At 41.9% G+C, this 15,058-nt stretch overlaps 1 protein-coding gene across 1 annotated transcript in view; it reads left to right on the forward strand.

The window, feature by feature from the left end:
* SLC12A4 (solute carrier family 12 member 4) overlaps positions 1 to 15,058 on the forward strand; it is a 75,209-nt gene that overhangs the window by 25,122 nt on the left and 35,029 nt on the right. Inside the window, exons 2-3 of the mRNA XM_073307579.1 lie at positions 4,637 to 4,731; positions 7,368 to 7,499. Of these exons, the coding sequence (XP_073163680.1) occupies positions 4,637 to 4,731; positions 7,368 to 7,499 (227 nt within the window). The remainder of the gene's footprint in view (positions 1 to 4,636; positions 4,732 to 7,367; positions 7,500 to 15,058) is intronic.

A 15,058-nucleotide genomic window follows, 5' to 3' on the forward strand; every position in this document is an offset into this window, starting at 1 on the left:
TTAAAAGATGATTTGGGGAACTTGTAATGCTAACAAATTACAGAAAACCTACCTGGCATTACCATCTCCATTTAGGAGAACTCTAAGATGACTTATTCAACCATTCTGACTTAAATTATTACATTCTCCCTGCTCCCTTCAGGTGGTAATTTACTTGTGGTTTTGATTATGTACATCTTAGAAATTAGGAGGCCCTGTTAAATGGGCTAGCTCCATTGACTATGCCAAGTTCTTGGGTTCTGAGAACCCTGGAGTCTCGAAACACAAGTTCCAATTTAATGAACTTCTGACAACTAATAGTTAAAGTACAGCTTTGAATTTATGCCTCTGGAGAACAGGCTATACTTCAGTTACGTCAGAACTAAATTATTTTACCTCCAGAAATCTGGGGGCTTCAGAGACCCTAGCCCTTTACCGTTTTTATCCAAAGCCTGTTTAAACTCATGCAGGCTCCATAGTCATCACAGTCTGAATCTTTTGCACTTTGGGTGGCAGCAAGCAGGGTGCTGCTCCTTCATGGGTACCTACCAGTTAAAATGTTGCCATTCAAACCATTCTAAACAGAGAATACTTGCTTTGTTTTTAAAACACTTCAAATGATCGAGCCCTGTAGCCAAGTAACCATGTAAAACCACTGTGGTGTGGGGCCCTAAGTAAATAGTTCAATATAGAGGGATGGGAATCTAGTTTTGTAGCCTGCATTCTCCACCCCAAAATGAACTGCAACCTTTCAATGAAAAAAGAAAAGTTACTACCAGCAGGAGAAACTCACCTTACCTGATCACCCTGGTGACAGTCTGTACGGTAACACCCATTGTTTCATGCTCTCTGTGCGTATAAATCTCCCCACTGTATTTTCCACTGCATGCATCCGATGAAGTGAGCTGTAGCTCACGAAAGCTTACGCTCAAATAAATTGGTTAGTCTCTAAGGTGCCACAAGTCCTCCTGTTCTTTTTGCGGATACAGACTAACACGGCTGCTCCTCTGGAACCCACCTTTTCAGAAATGCTAGTTAATGATCTCTGCAGGACTTGGGATATAATGGTAATAGATGTGTTGTTAATGTAGGGTCTCTTTACTTGAAGAGTTCCAAAAAGTCTTATGTACTATGTGTGGATTGTAGACAGCTCTGGTAGTATTGCGTCTTAAAGTTGCTCAACACTTCTCATAAATCCCTGTGTTCAGTTGTTTATATCTCTGCCAAATTTCAACAATTTGGACTGAAATTTTCCAGGCTGAGTGACTGCCTCAGTTGGGATTTTTCTGAAAGTTTCAGACAAAACAGTTGAGCTGTTTGTGAGAATGAGGCTAGTGACAAAATGTTGTGCCCATATTAAAAAGTTCAGATGACATTTTCTTTGAAAAGCCTCTAGTGCCCCCAAAGCTTTAGAGCAGGGATTTGAACTTGGTGTGTGTGTGTGTGACTTTTGTGCCATGAATGTGTCTTGTGCTAGCTCCTTGAAAATCTGCCCAATTTTTTTTTTAAACCTTTAGAAAAATTTTTTTTTTTACACATGCTCAGATTTTACACCTGCACTTCTTAGATTTTTAGCAGCCGCATTCCCTGAAGATTCCGTCTGCACTGGGCATACCTTGAGCTAAACAGGACTTTCCCTGCAATTGAGCTGTTGCAGGCTCTGCTGGATCTGGGAACCTGAACTGACAGCAGAGAGGCTTTCTCCTGTGCTCTCAACCTGAATGCAAAGGAGACAAGTTAGATCGAAGGTGGGTGGGAGTAGATTGGAATGGAAACTGTGGCTGGAGGATGGTAGGTTAGGAGAGGGAATATTGGATGGGGAGTGGAGATGCGGGGAGGTGGGAGGGAAGACAGCTCTGACTAGAAGTTGGGGTAGAAAGGGAGAACTGGGACTGGCTGGGTAAAGAGTGGGATAAGGAGCTGAGGATGACGGGAGATTAGGACTGGGAGCCAGTGTGGACATGTTTATGTTTCAACTGAAGGCCAGAGTTGTGGGGAGAGATGGATAGTATGAGGAGTTGGGGGTGATGAAATTAGAAATAGCTGGGCAAGGGGACTGTGATAAGAAGCCACAGTACGGAAGAGATGGGACTGGGACAGGCACAGGTTGGAGGGCTCAAGGCAGAAGGTGGTCATGGAGGTGTGGAATGGGCAGAAGAATTTGTGTCTACTAGAGCACACTCCCCTCCAGATCCTGGAATGGAACTCAAGATTCCTGCGAGCAAATCTGTGAAACTAGCTGGCAAAGTTTATCAACTTTTAGTGCTGGTCCACATAGAGAATGGCAACATACTACTGCTACCAGTAACTCCATTAGTTCAAGTGGCAGAGGTCTGTGTGCTGGATCTGAAGGTTCAAGTCTTCCTGATGATATGTGTCTGTTGATGTGATGGCACCTGTTGAAGTCTAAACTTAATTCCAGCAGAAAAGGGCCACCCAATCCGTTGTTTTTGGTGGATAAAACAAACTGCTTTGCCTATATCTGAATATCTTTTTGCTAGTTGTTTAGCTTTTACTAACCAAAACAAGTGGACACACAATGTGTCTCTACTTTCCAGCAAACCAGCTGTGCTTTTTTCCAAACTCTTCCCCTGATGAGAATGGTGCTGAAATAACAAGATATGAACGGATTCTTTTCACTATAACAGTTATCCAACTAAACATGTTGAATGTTTAAATACACTTGAAAGCATGTGATGCTGCACACAGATAGGAGCCTTCTGTTTAGCTTGCCAACTACTTATCCAATTGGGTGTAATTTTGTGAGACACGTCCAGGTTTCATAATATCAAAACAGATACCTTCACTTATGTAGTGCTAATTCAACAGAGGCTAACCCAGTTGATTTAAATTGGTTTAACCATAGTTGAATTAGTTGTAAGATGTAATTTTGAAGAAATGTTTTCAACTTCTCAATCTTCTGCTTTTTCTTACAAATTCAACATACAATTCCGTCTTTTAGCTTGTAGGGATATGTTCCTGTTAAGATGGTCTTTGATATTCTTTCACTTTCTTTGGTAATTTAGTTTTTTGAAATTAGTGACTACAATATCTTTTAGGTTATATTTGTTTTCTTTTTGGGATATGAACCTGTAAACACCTGTGCCTTGTGTATTGGACCTGGGAAACGCAGGGAATGCAATTCAGAGTGCTAAAGAAAAGATGTGAATTTAAGAAATGCTGGTCATCTACAGCTCCAATGGTAGTTGCAGATGCTGAGAATTTCTGAAAATCTGAACCATTGCTCAGTTGTGCAGAATATCACATCATTTTATGCTGCACTGCACTTAAGAAGTTTTAATACTGAAACTATTTTAAAACTTTCTTTAGGTCCTCTGTGCTATGCTAAATTTTCTTTCACATTGTACTGTATATAAAAACTATGAATTATTTGTTTGTACATTATCCAAATGTGCTAGATGCTAGTTTAGACTCTTAAGAAGAGTCTTTATCCCCCAAAGCCTGTAATTTTATATGAACAAAAACAACATGATGGGGAAGGGTTTAGTGCAGTGATGGGCAACCCGTGGCCCATCAGGGTAATCCACTAGTGGGCCGCGAGACAATTTGTTTACATTGACCATCTGCAGGCATGGCTGCCCGCAGCTCCTAGTGGTCGCGGTTCGCTGTTCCCAGCCAATGAGAGCTGTGGGAAGTGGCGGCCAGCATGTTTCTGCGGCCTGAGCCACTTCCCGCAGCTCCCATTGGCCAGGAACAGCGAACTGCGGCCACTGGGAGCTGCAGGTGGCTGTGCCTGTGGACAGTCAATGTAAACAAACTGTCCCACGGCCTGCTAGTGGATTACCCTGATGGGCCACAGGTTGCTCACCACTGGTTTAGTGCAACTGAGAAAGTGCATATTTACTTACAGAATTTAGAGTTTGCAATAAAATAGAAGGAAAATACTCTTTAGTTGATGTGGTATTATCTTAACTAGCCTGCAACAATTCTTACTAAATATTTTTTGAATCAGGCCGATTAGATCTATCTGATTTGTTTACTTATTGCTTAAAGAGAAAATTGTGTTACAAATCAGCAATAATCTCTAACTGTGAGTGATCTCAGGAACTGTCTTTTCTGACAGGTTTCAGAGTAACAGCCGTGTTAGTCTGTATTCGCAAAAAGAAAAGGAGTACTTGTGGCACCTTAGAGACTAACCAATTTATTTGAGCATAAGCTTTCGTGAGCTGTAGCTACAGCTCACGAAAGCTTATGCTCAAATAAATTGGTTAGTCTCTAAGGTGCCACAAGTACTCCTTTTCTTTTTGTCTTTTCTGATTAATCATAATACTCTACTAAAAAACGTAAAAAGGAAACTGTCAAGGTTATTAGGCCCAAGACATCATCTTGGCAGTAGTCCTACCTGTAAACTTCCCCTTGAGGCAGTTTTGTGTTACTCCTTGTCTTTTAAAAAAAAGATTACTTTCAACTCTGAAAGCAATATCAATGATGGTTTCAGTTTCTCTGTGTCATAGTAAATCAAACAACTAACACAGTTATGCCATTTTAAAATTATATGCTGAACAAAAACTGGGATTTTAAAAATTGAATAGAACAGCTGTTGTATAGAGCAATCTTCCTTGGGGAGTTGAGATGCTCCTCAGATTTTACCTCCATTCCAAACTTACCAAAAACTACTTCTTTATTCTCTCTGCAGGTCATGGCAACCATAAAGAAAACAGTCCTTTTCTCAACAGTTCTGAAGCTGGCAAGGGAAGCGATTATTATGATCGAAACTTGGCCTTGTTTGAGGTAAACTTTAATTTTGCTTTCCAGACCACTGGGCATGAGCATCCTTGACCTTGAGTTATGGAGAATAGGAGATGAGGTCTTTCTCTCTCTTCTGTGGAGGGAGGGGATGGAGTCTTCCAAAGCTACAACTGGCAGGTAGATGCCTAATTCCCATCTAAAGTCAAGCAGTCAGACACCTACATGCCATTCATACCTTTTAAAAATCTTTTTAAAGTGTTGAGTGGCCTTTGGTAGGTCAGGCCCGTTAACATACACTTATAATGCCACTGTCCCAGGCAGTGTCTGTGGGCGGTTGTTCGGCCGGTGATGTGTGGAGTAGAGAGCAGCTGGCATCCCAGGTACCATGCACTCACGTGTAACTGTCTCTATCTCAGCCTCTCAGCTGTCAGGACCTAGTGCCAGAAGGCTGAAGATTGGGAACATGGGTTCCAGAGATTGGGAACAAGGAATGACAGGAGCTACTGATTAGGGAAGGGTGGGAAAAAATAGCATGTTTGGGCTCTGATGCCCAGGAGGCTCTAAAGAGCCCAGAAGATCAGGTTCAATACAGCAGCACCACACTGACCCAGTCTACCAGCATCTGCCATTATTCGCTTTTGCCAGCTAGCTGGATGGTGGCTTCTCCGATGCCCAACTCCTTTTCTTGGCAGTGTATGATAGTGTGCCTCTTCACCCTTTAGCAAGTTTGACATGCTGAGAGTATGTTCTGAGGTTCACGCAGAATGGAGGAGGAGTAACTTCATACCAGTACCACTTTTTTGTCTGCAGATTAGTTGCTCTGGCTTGGTTTTTTTTGTTTTTGTTTTTGTTTTGCATGGCTGGGTTAGCAGGGCATTGATTTACATGGTGAAAGCCATATTTTTATAATGGAAAGCTCTATAAATGAAGGCCAAAATTAAGTGCCAAAAGTTGGTTATTTAGGAGTCCTAATTTTCAGTGGTCCTGAGCACCTCCAGTTCCTATCAACTCCAATTATAAGTGTGGCTGTTCAGTGCCTCTGAATCAGGCTACACAGGTGGCTAACTTTAGGTAGTCATCTTTGAGTGTGTGTGTGTATTTTGTTTAAAGAGGTAATTCCAGGGCCCTAATATAATTGTAAGAACCCATTAATCTTCCCATTTGCTTCCAGTTTTCTCCTGTCACTGCATGTTGTTTGTGCCACTCCCATAGAATCCAAAGAAGCAAGAACCCTCGACTTTTTCTTGAAGGGAGAATTCTCAGCCCTCCATCCAGATGCTTCAGTTCATGAGAAAGCATGTTCCAAGCTTTCTTAAGCACTCGCTTTCCCAACAGGCCATTTAGATTAGCTGCTGCTGAGCAGCTGCTCCATCAGGTCACAAAAGCTCCATTTTAGCACACCCTGTTTCCACAGTGACAACCCATCATGTAGAGGCTTGTGCTAAGGAAGTCTAGTGCCAGTAAGATAGAACCAGTCACAATGCCTGCCTCCAATTCCTGCCACTCTCGCTCTGAGCAGAACCTTCACTGAGACTTCATGCTAGTTCATGGACAGATAACAGATGTTTGCTTCTCTCAAAGGCATGTCTTCCAGGAAAGATATCATAATCTGCCTGAGGCTGGAGTTTTGCTTTTGAGCAGAATCAGGTGTGTTGTGGATGGCTGTGTTAGAACGAAGGGACTTTGTATATTTGCAGGGCCTGTGGGTCTATGTGGCTGGTAAATTATGATTGCTGAGATTGGTGTTGGTGAGAATGTTGGCTTCACTGGTGACTTCCCTAATTTTTAGTTATTGCGCTTGAGAAAGGGTAGGGTAGGCGCTTGAGAAAATTTAAACCTGACAGGCATGCTCTGCGTGTGGGGCAGGCACAAGGGAAGGCGCAGAACAGAAAGTTCAGAACAACAGAACTATTTTAAGGATCTTTAGGAGATAATGCAGGAAAGAATACGGAGCGAAGGCAGAGAAGAGAAGCTGTAAGAGTAATCAGAGCACTCTCTAAACACTTTGCAAAAGATCCCAGCTGGTATAAAAATGAGACAAGTGGCTCACTCCTGCCATACTGCTCCAGAAGACAGGATGAAGCTGCAATACGGGAATGTGCCTGCTTGCCGCTCCTCGAGCGCATTGGTGCAAAGTACCAACACACGGGCTTTCCCCACCCTCAAAGACAAGCACAGGGTAAGAGGGATCCTGCTGGATGTGGGGAATTTAGGGAGAGGGGATCGCGAGAACCTTCATACAGTCAAACAAAACATACCGATTTTGGGAGGCTTATCTAACCTCAAACCTCTCGGAGGCCCTGGATTAGGATATTGATATTAAATCTACCAGAATGTGCCCATAACACTGCAATAGCTGGGACTCTGGGTACCAGATCTCTGGTTTATTTGAAGAATTGTCCCTGAAAATGTTTTTTTAATGTTAACCCAAGATATGCATATTAGCCAACTGTAAATCATTCACTTTCCTGCAATCATGGAGTTCAGAGCTCTTTTTTTCTAAGACAGCTTTCAAAACCCAAATGTCCTCTAGCCAGATCAGACAAAATTAATATTTCATTTATTCTACTGCAGCCTCTTTCAGTGAGTTTATCACCAGCTCCAGCCCTGCCAAGAAGGTATATATCCACCCCTTCTTTCTGACTGCTTTGGCTTACATAAGTTGTTTTCCTCCACAGGAGGAACTGGATATACGACCAAAGGTATCTTCTCTACTTGGTAAGTTGGTCAACTACACAAATCTCACTCAGGGAGCCAAAGAACATGAGGAGGCAGAAAGTGCTGAAGGTTCAAAGAGGAAAGTTTCAAAAGTAAGTAGAACTTCTCTCAATGGCCAGCTTGTAACTGAGATTGCTTGTGTGTGCAGTTGGAGAGTTCTGAAATTCCTTGTGCTTCGTCACCATTTCTGAATACGGATCTAATCCTCTTCCCCCCACCCCTGCCATGGAAGCCATGACATGACATTGCTTCATTGGCAGCAGGACTGGGCCCCAAATGAACACAGTGAGTTGCTTGTAATTTCTTGTTTCTAGACTGAAGCTGTTTTCCTCAGAAAATCAGAGGTGAAGTAATGCTTAAGCAATCTAGCCACTCCAGTGCACTTGGATAGTCTTAGTATGTATTATTCTCAGGAAGTTTGATTAAGTAGGTCACAATGTCACAAAAATCATGCATTTAAGTCTTACAACCTGTTTCTGCCACGATTATTCACCTTAAATAGAAACATAGTCTGTGAGTTGTCACACTGATTTCAAAACCATTTTTAGAGGCAGAAGTGTGTGTGTTTAGGCTTCCTGTTTGAGCCCCATTTCTAATAACACTCTAGCAGGTGAGATTTAGTGGCCTGATCTGAGGGTGCTGTGCACCAGCAGCTCCCTTTATTTTTTGTAGGGGCTGCAGTTGTCCAGTGTCTCTGAAAATGAAGCCATATGCCTCAACAGGGTACTAAAAATCAACACATTAAGGCTAAACTTCCTATTTAAAGGTCTTGCTGCTTTGCTTGCTGGTTTTCAAGCAAAGGTTCAGCAAAAGGTTTTCAAGTAAACTGCTGTGAAACTTGAACAGTGCAGATTTATTGTCATCCTGTGTTGCCATATATACAGAAGTCTTGACCCACTGAAACAAGACAGAGGCAAAAAGAAAAGGAGTACTTGTGGCACCTTAGAGACTAAGCTTATGCTCAAATAAATTGGTTAGTCTCCAAGGTGCCACAAGTACTCCTTTTCTTTTTGCGAATACAGACTAACACGGCTGTTACTCTGAAAGACAAAGGCAGTAACACTGAAGATTGCCAATTCACTTTCAAAGGGAATGCACATTAATCCATGCCAAAAGTCTGATTCCAGCACCCTCACTCCACATGTAGTCCCTTCTGATTTCAACAGAGTCACCAAACCCAACAGGTGTTAAAAACATTAGTTTACTCTAATCTGGGACCACAGGTATTAAAATGTCTCAATTTTGTGGTTATTATGGTATCGCTAAAGGACAGAGTTAGGTTATTTCGGTGTCTGTGCATTTTAATACCTTAACATATATGGATTCCCTTTTAGGCATAACTTTAACTAATATATATATAAGTTAAGGTTATGCCTAAAAGGGAATATATATCAGTTTGTTTGTCTGGACATAATACTAAAATCAAGCATGAGCTGTTGTCTTTTCCTGTGAATTTATTGGATTGCCTAATTTCAACTGATTATTCAGTCTGTTCTTCCTAAAAAATTGGGAGAAATTACTCTAATAAAGAATGTAGGGAAATAGGGTAGGGTAAATCCTTAACTTTTTGAAATGACACCTTTTTTGGCCATTGTTAGTGTTATTTAAAGATGGTTTATGATTAAATGACACCTCACACTGGTATTCTACACTGGCCATCTGGAAGCCAGCCATTTATTTTCCCTTTGGAAAAGACTTCAGAGAATTTGGTAGCTGGTTCCAGCCTCAATGGGGAAGAGATTAGGCAATGATAGGAAGCCGAGAAGGTATTATTAGTCCCTAGCAGAGTAATTCATGGTGGTGTCAAATATTCTGTATTTAGATACTGCATATATAGTGTAACCCACTTAGGCTTGGTCTACACTACCACTTTATGTCAGTATAACTACGTCACTTGGGGTGTGGAAAATCCCCTGAAGGATGTAGTTATACTGACCTAACCGCTGGTGTAGACGGCACTATGTGACGGGAGGGCTTCTCCCGTTGATGTAGCTACCGCCTCTTAGTGAGGTGTAGTACCTATGCTGATGGGAGAAGGTCTCCTGTCCACACAGGTAGTGACTTTGCTAAGTGCTCCAGCGGCGCAGCTGCAGTGCAGTAAGTGTAGACAAGCCCTTAAAGTGAACTTGTGTATAGTGAAACTCCATCTGGGCGATAACAATAAGGGTATGGCTACACTGGAAACTTCAAAGCGCTCCCGCGGCAGCGCTTCAAAGTGCGAGTGTGCGAGCGCCGGGAGGGAAACTCTCCCAGCGCTCCTGGTAATCCACCTCCACGAGGGGATTAGCTCCCAGCGCTCGGAGCCTGTCTACACTAGCGCTTTAAAGTGCTCTGACTTGCTGAGCTCGGGGTGATTTTTCGTAAGTGTAGCCAAGCCCTAAGTCTCAGTTGTCCCATTTTAAGCTATACTGTTGTGGTTTGTGGTCCTGCCATGGTAGAATTTGACATGGTTAAAGCACATTTTGTTCTCATTGTATGGGTAGGAGTGAACTTTTTGAAAACAAACAAACAAAAAAACCCACTGTTCCTGCATTAGCCTCTGGCGCATCTGTTTTCACAGTGTTAAATTTTTGTATTGTAGTCTCTGGGTAACTCAAATCTTTTGAAAACATTACCCTGAACTAGTGTTTCAGTACACGGTGTATGCTGGAACTCCAGTTAGTGAATTTCTGCCTAGAGTGTCTGTCTTTTGTGAAGGACACTACAGTAAAGGTCCCACTGTGTGTAATCTAAATTAATTGTAGTTGGCATGGGGGGAGGAATTCAAATAACATTAAAGCTGTGAGGATGTCAGATGTCATTTGGAATTTAAAACTAGGGAGTTGAATACAGACATGAAATTCTAATTCAAGTCACCAAAAAGGAATGCAAAATCATGGGCAGAGACAATGGAGGTCCCCTGCATTGAGAGAGCCTCCAGAAACTGTGGAAATGGGATTTTCCTACAGGCTTCCGGTTTTTATTTTAAAAAGTTTCTAGTTCTCCTTTTGAAGTGTAAATACTGACACAAGGAAACAGTAGCACCGAGGCATGAAATCCCCACTTATCTTGATTGGGAGTTAAATTTTGACACTCTGCTATTAAATATTAGCATTGTTAACTGATTTGTTGCTGGATGATACACCAGATACATCCAGCAAATGTACTTACCTAGTACGGCTGAAAGTAAGTTGCATGTGTTGACATGTCAGTCATTTGAATTATGCAATGTTGTTGTAGCTATGTTAGTCCCAGGATATTAGAGAGAGAACTTATTTTTCCAATAAAAGATATTATCTCACCCACCCTGTCTCTTCAGTCATTTGAATTGACATTCCATAGGGAAATGCTGGAACAGGAATATGAGCTTTCTTTTGGTTTGGACTTTGTGAATCTCTGTTGCCTAGCTCCTTAAAATCTCAATATGTGTTGTTAGATGCATGTTGCAGGTGTGAATTTTTAATGGTCTGGCTTTTCCACCTCCTCATCTAATATGCCTAAATTGATCATTGGATGTGCCATGCCAAGCTGCATGAATAATGTAGTCTTTTCTGTAAATAAAAATTATATCTCCACAAACTGCCAACAGAGGACAAATCTCTCAGTGAATTCTGCTTCCTGCTATGCTTGTCGGTATCAACCGGTTTAACCAGAGCCATATTAGCACAGGCAGACTCTCCTTTCCAAAATCACTGCCACTTAAAATCAAAAAACCCACTTGTATGCAAATGCAAAGTATTAAAGACCTGTGAATGGCAGACATGGAAAGATAATCGTATGCTTAAGCTGCTAGATTATGTGGTGCTTTCGGCTTTGAAGACAATTTTGCGTCCTGCTGGTCTTACTGAAATTACAAGATTGAAGGAAACCTGAAAATTTTTCACAAACACTTGCAGTGTGGAAAATACAGTATATGGAATTTCTGTCCAGAAAAAAGAAAAGAAAATCCCCTATAGAAAACCTGCTCAGTTGTGAAAGTGTCAAGAACAGACAAACTTAAATGGAGTATGGCTCACTGTAACTATTTCACCTTGCTTCAGTATTGCCATAAGTTTTTCGTATTCAGTGTTACGTTGTTTTGTAGCTCCTCGCTTTGTGCGCTTGTCTACACTTACATTTTGTCACGCTCTACCTTGCTGGCTCGGGGGTATGAAAAAATCACCCTCCTGAGCACAGCAAGTCTGAGCGCTTTAAAGCGCTAGTGTAGACAGGCTCCGAGCTCTGGGAGCTGGCCTCCCAGCGCTCGGAGCTCATCCCCTCGTGGCAGTGCTTTGAAGTTTCCAGTGTAGACATACCCTGTGTTAAGATACATTATCAATTACCCTCTCTCTGTTTAAGAGGGCAGCAGGGGTTTTGTTTTGCTTTTTAGGTTAGTATGAATACTGTCTGTAGTAAAGTACTGACACAGTTATGACACAGTTATGGTGCTTCAAACACCAGGTTAGACAAACATCTGTCAGGGATGGTCTGGATAATACTTAGTCCTGCCGTGAGTGCAGGGGACTGGACTAGAAGACCCCTCGAGATCCCTTCCAGACCGATGATTCATGAATAATAAAACTCCTACTTCCCATATTGGAGATCAAATGAACTACTTCAGCTTCTACATTGTAACTGGGCAGTTCAGCTTTATGCAAATGTCTGTTATGGCTTTTGGGGCTGCTCTGTGGCATCATCAGTTACTTATATTGCGTGGCTGGTAATGGCAGTTGTCAATTTCTTTGGGCCCTGCAGCCAGTTGTTTGGAAAACCAATCAGGCTAGCACAAGGGGAGTGGTGTCCTTTAACTCAAATCAATAACTTGCGTCAGTTACGTGTTTGAAGCTGATCAAAGTGGATACCACACATGTGGAAGCATGGGCTGCCTGGCTGAAAACAGATAATTTTCATAGAAGATATGAGGGTTTTTTTTACCATTTGCCGATTGTCAGTATGTCTGCTTGAAATATCTTATTAGCTCCGTGCAAACTTTAGAGTAGTATTTCAATTTTCCCTTTTGGTACTGACAAATCTGTTTTTGATATAATATTGCCCTTGCTATTTCTGATTGCCTTCTATTGACTAGTTTCAGAGTAACAGCCGTGTTAGTCTGTATTCGCAAAAAGAAAAGGAGTACTTGTGGCACCTTAGAGACTAACCAATTTATTTGAGCATGAGCTTTCGTGAGCTACAGCTCACTTCATCGGATCCGATGAAGTGAGCTGTAGCTCACGAAAGCTCATGCTCAAATAAATTGGTTAGTCTCTAAGGTGCCACAAGTACTCCTTTTCTTTTTGCTTCTATTGACTAGTTTCATATAACCGTTTACAATAGTGGCATCTGCTGATATAAGAGGATGTAGAAAAGGGCTCAGTCACTGCAAATCACTGATAGAAATGTTTTGCTGGTGCAAGCTGTTCTCCTGCTTCATGTCTTTGTTTGCGGCATTTTTATTTGGGTACAGAAACCAACAACCCAGTGACGACTTATGTCTGAGGTGCACTTAGTAATGCTGTGATTTGGGCATCTCTTAAGCTGTACTGCTTTGCCATTCTCAAAGTATACAATAAATGCACAATGTTTTCCCTTTACGACTGAGATTGTAACTTGGTGTAGCAGAGGCTGCAGAGGGAGGGGGAAGAGGAACCAGAGCAAGAGAGTTGAGATGCCAATCAGAGAAGAGGAGGTGGAAGCAGGAAATTGCCAGTCAGGGGGAAAGGGGTGGCCCAAGCTACTGTAAAGCACACAAACAATGCGGGGTGAAGGTGTTGGGACCAGGGAGGAGTGCAGTACTGAGCCTCAATTTGATTGTGTTAGTGCTCTGAATGAATGGGGAGGGGGAGATAGTCAAGTAAACCAAAGGCAATTTTACTCACTGTTCTGTCATTGTGAAGTTTAATTTTCTAGCCAAAGGAGAGTAGACTGCGTTGCAGCTTTGAGCTCTGCAAATTTAATGGCAGCTGCTACAAGTTATCTTTTTTTATAGTATTGCAACCCCAAGCGTTGAAAAATTGTGACCCAGGCACTCCAGAACATGAGATTTTCTAAAACGATAATTTTTTGGTCGTTATTTGCTGGGCTACAAGAAAAACACCTCAAAGGCTGGGAGTTGACAACGCTGTTAGGGGTGATTTGGACTGAAAGCTTCAATATGGACTGAAAGCTTCAACATGCTCTGTTAAAACCTTGCAGTTGTAAACTTAGCTCCTGCTGCCACAGCCAGGCAGTCTAGTTTGCAAATCAATCCTTGAGTTATACACTACATTTCAAACATGTTCAAATGCAAATTATATGCACACAGATTTGGTTGAAGTTTTAAAAACCTTGAACAATATCAAGCACCTCATACCATCCTGGTTTCTGGAGGGGAAAAAGGAGTGAGTATTTAAAACAAAAGCCAGAATTAGCAGAGGAAATGATGCAGGCCTTGGGGCAAGTAAACAAAAGTAGTATGCTAGGGAATTAGTACAGTGAAAATTCTCGGAAAGTTAGTTCTCTTGGTTTCATGTCAAAGACTAAATGTTTTGTGTAATTTACATACAGCATGACAACCTTTCTGGTCATTCTAATTAGATGCTTTCTAAGACATTTCTCTTGTTAGTGAGCGTAAGACCTTTAAAATAAAGTATCTGAATAGACATACATTTTTTTATCCAGATTGTCAGACTGAGTGGGGATACTAAAATGTGAGTGTAATGTACCAGATTGTGCTTCAGAGCATGCAAGGGCAGTTAATTTCAAATCAGAGACATTAGTATGGTATCTGGAAGTCTTTGGATCTTTGCACATTCAGTCCAATGAATAGAGACCACCTTACATAGCACCCTCCTAGATTTAATATCTACACAATTTAAGATAAAACAGTAAAGGAAGGAAGCATCTAAGAATATTCTCATAATTTTTTTTCCCGAGAGCCTTGTAACAAATAATTTGAACAGCTCTTCCAATGAGTGTTCAGCTTTTTTGAAATTTGAATTAGGGCACTTCTAATTAGGATGTCTGTACACAAGCACAGCTTCCATTAGCATCATGGGACAATGATCTCTTGCTTCTTCATACACACTAAGGAAAAGCCAAAACATATTTTCATAGTGGGCCACATTGATTCTGTTAGTGCTGTAGTACAATAACTATTTGCTACACAAATGATAGCTTTTTTGTCTGATGGACCTGGGTGCAGCAAAGTAACAGTTATTGACTGCATCATTAATCAGCCACATTCTGGCAGCCTAATAGAACAGAACAAGTAGCTACCCCTTCCCACTCCCTCCCACCCCCTGCTCCAAACAGTCCACACAAATTGCAATGGCTAAAAAATTACTTGGGTTGGCTTGAGTTACAGAAGGAGCTCAAAATAAACATCACAAAATCCAGTCTAAGACTCTTTAGACTTGGTCTCTCCCCCTCCTGCCTCCCAAATGTCTCCTTGAGAATTGCTCAGCCCATGCTCTAAGGCCTGGTCTTCGCTAGAAGTGTGGAGCTACCTCACATTAGCAACGTGATGCAAAATCCTATTGAAAACAAGGCAGTTGGTAGTTTCAGTGTTTGGGGAGGGGTGGGGGCAGCGTGCAGAGCTGCCTAGCTGCACCTCTGCCTAGGAGCAGCAGAGACATGTTGCCGCTTGCAGGAAGCTGCCTGAGGTGAGCAGCGCCCGGATCTGGCACCTTGAAACCCCCCCTGTGCCCCAGTTCCC

The sequence above is a fragment of the Lepidochelys kempii genome, chromosome 12, assembly GCF_965140265.1.
Source record: "Lepidochelys kempii isolate rLepKem1 chromosome 12, rLepKem1.hap2, whole genome shotgun sequence".
Lineage (NCBI taxonomy): Eukaryota > Metazoa > Chordata > Testudines > Cheloniidae > Lepidochelys > Lepidochelys kempii.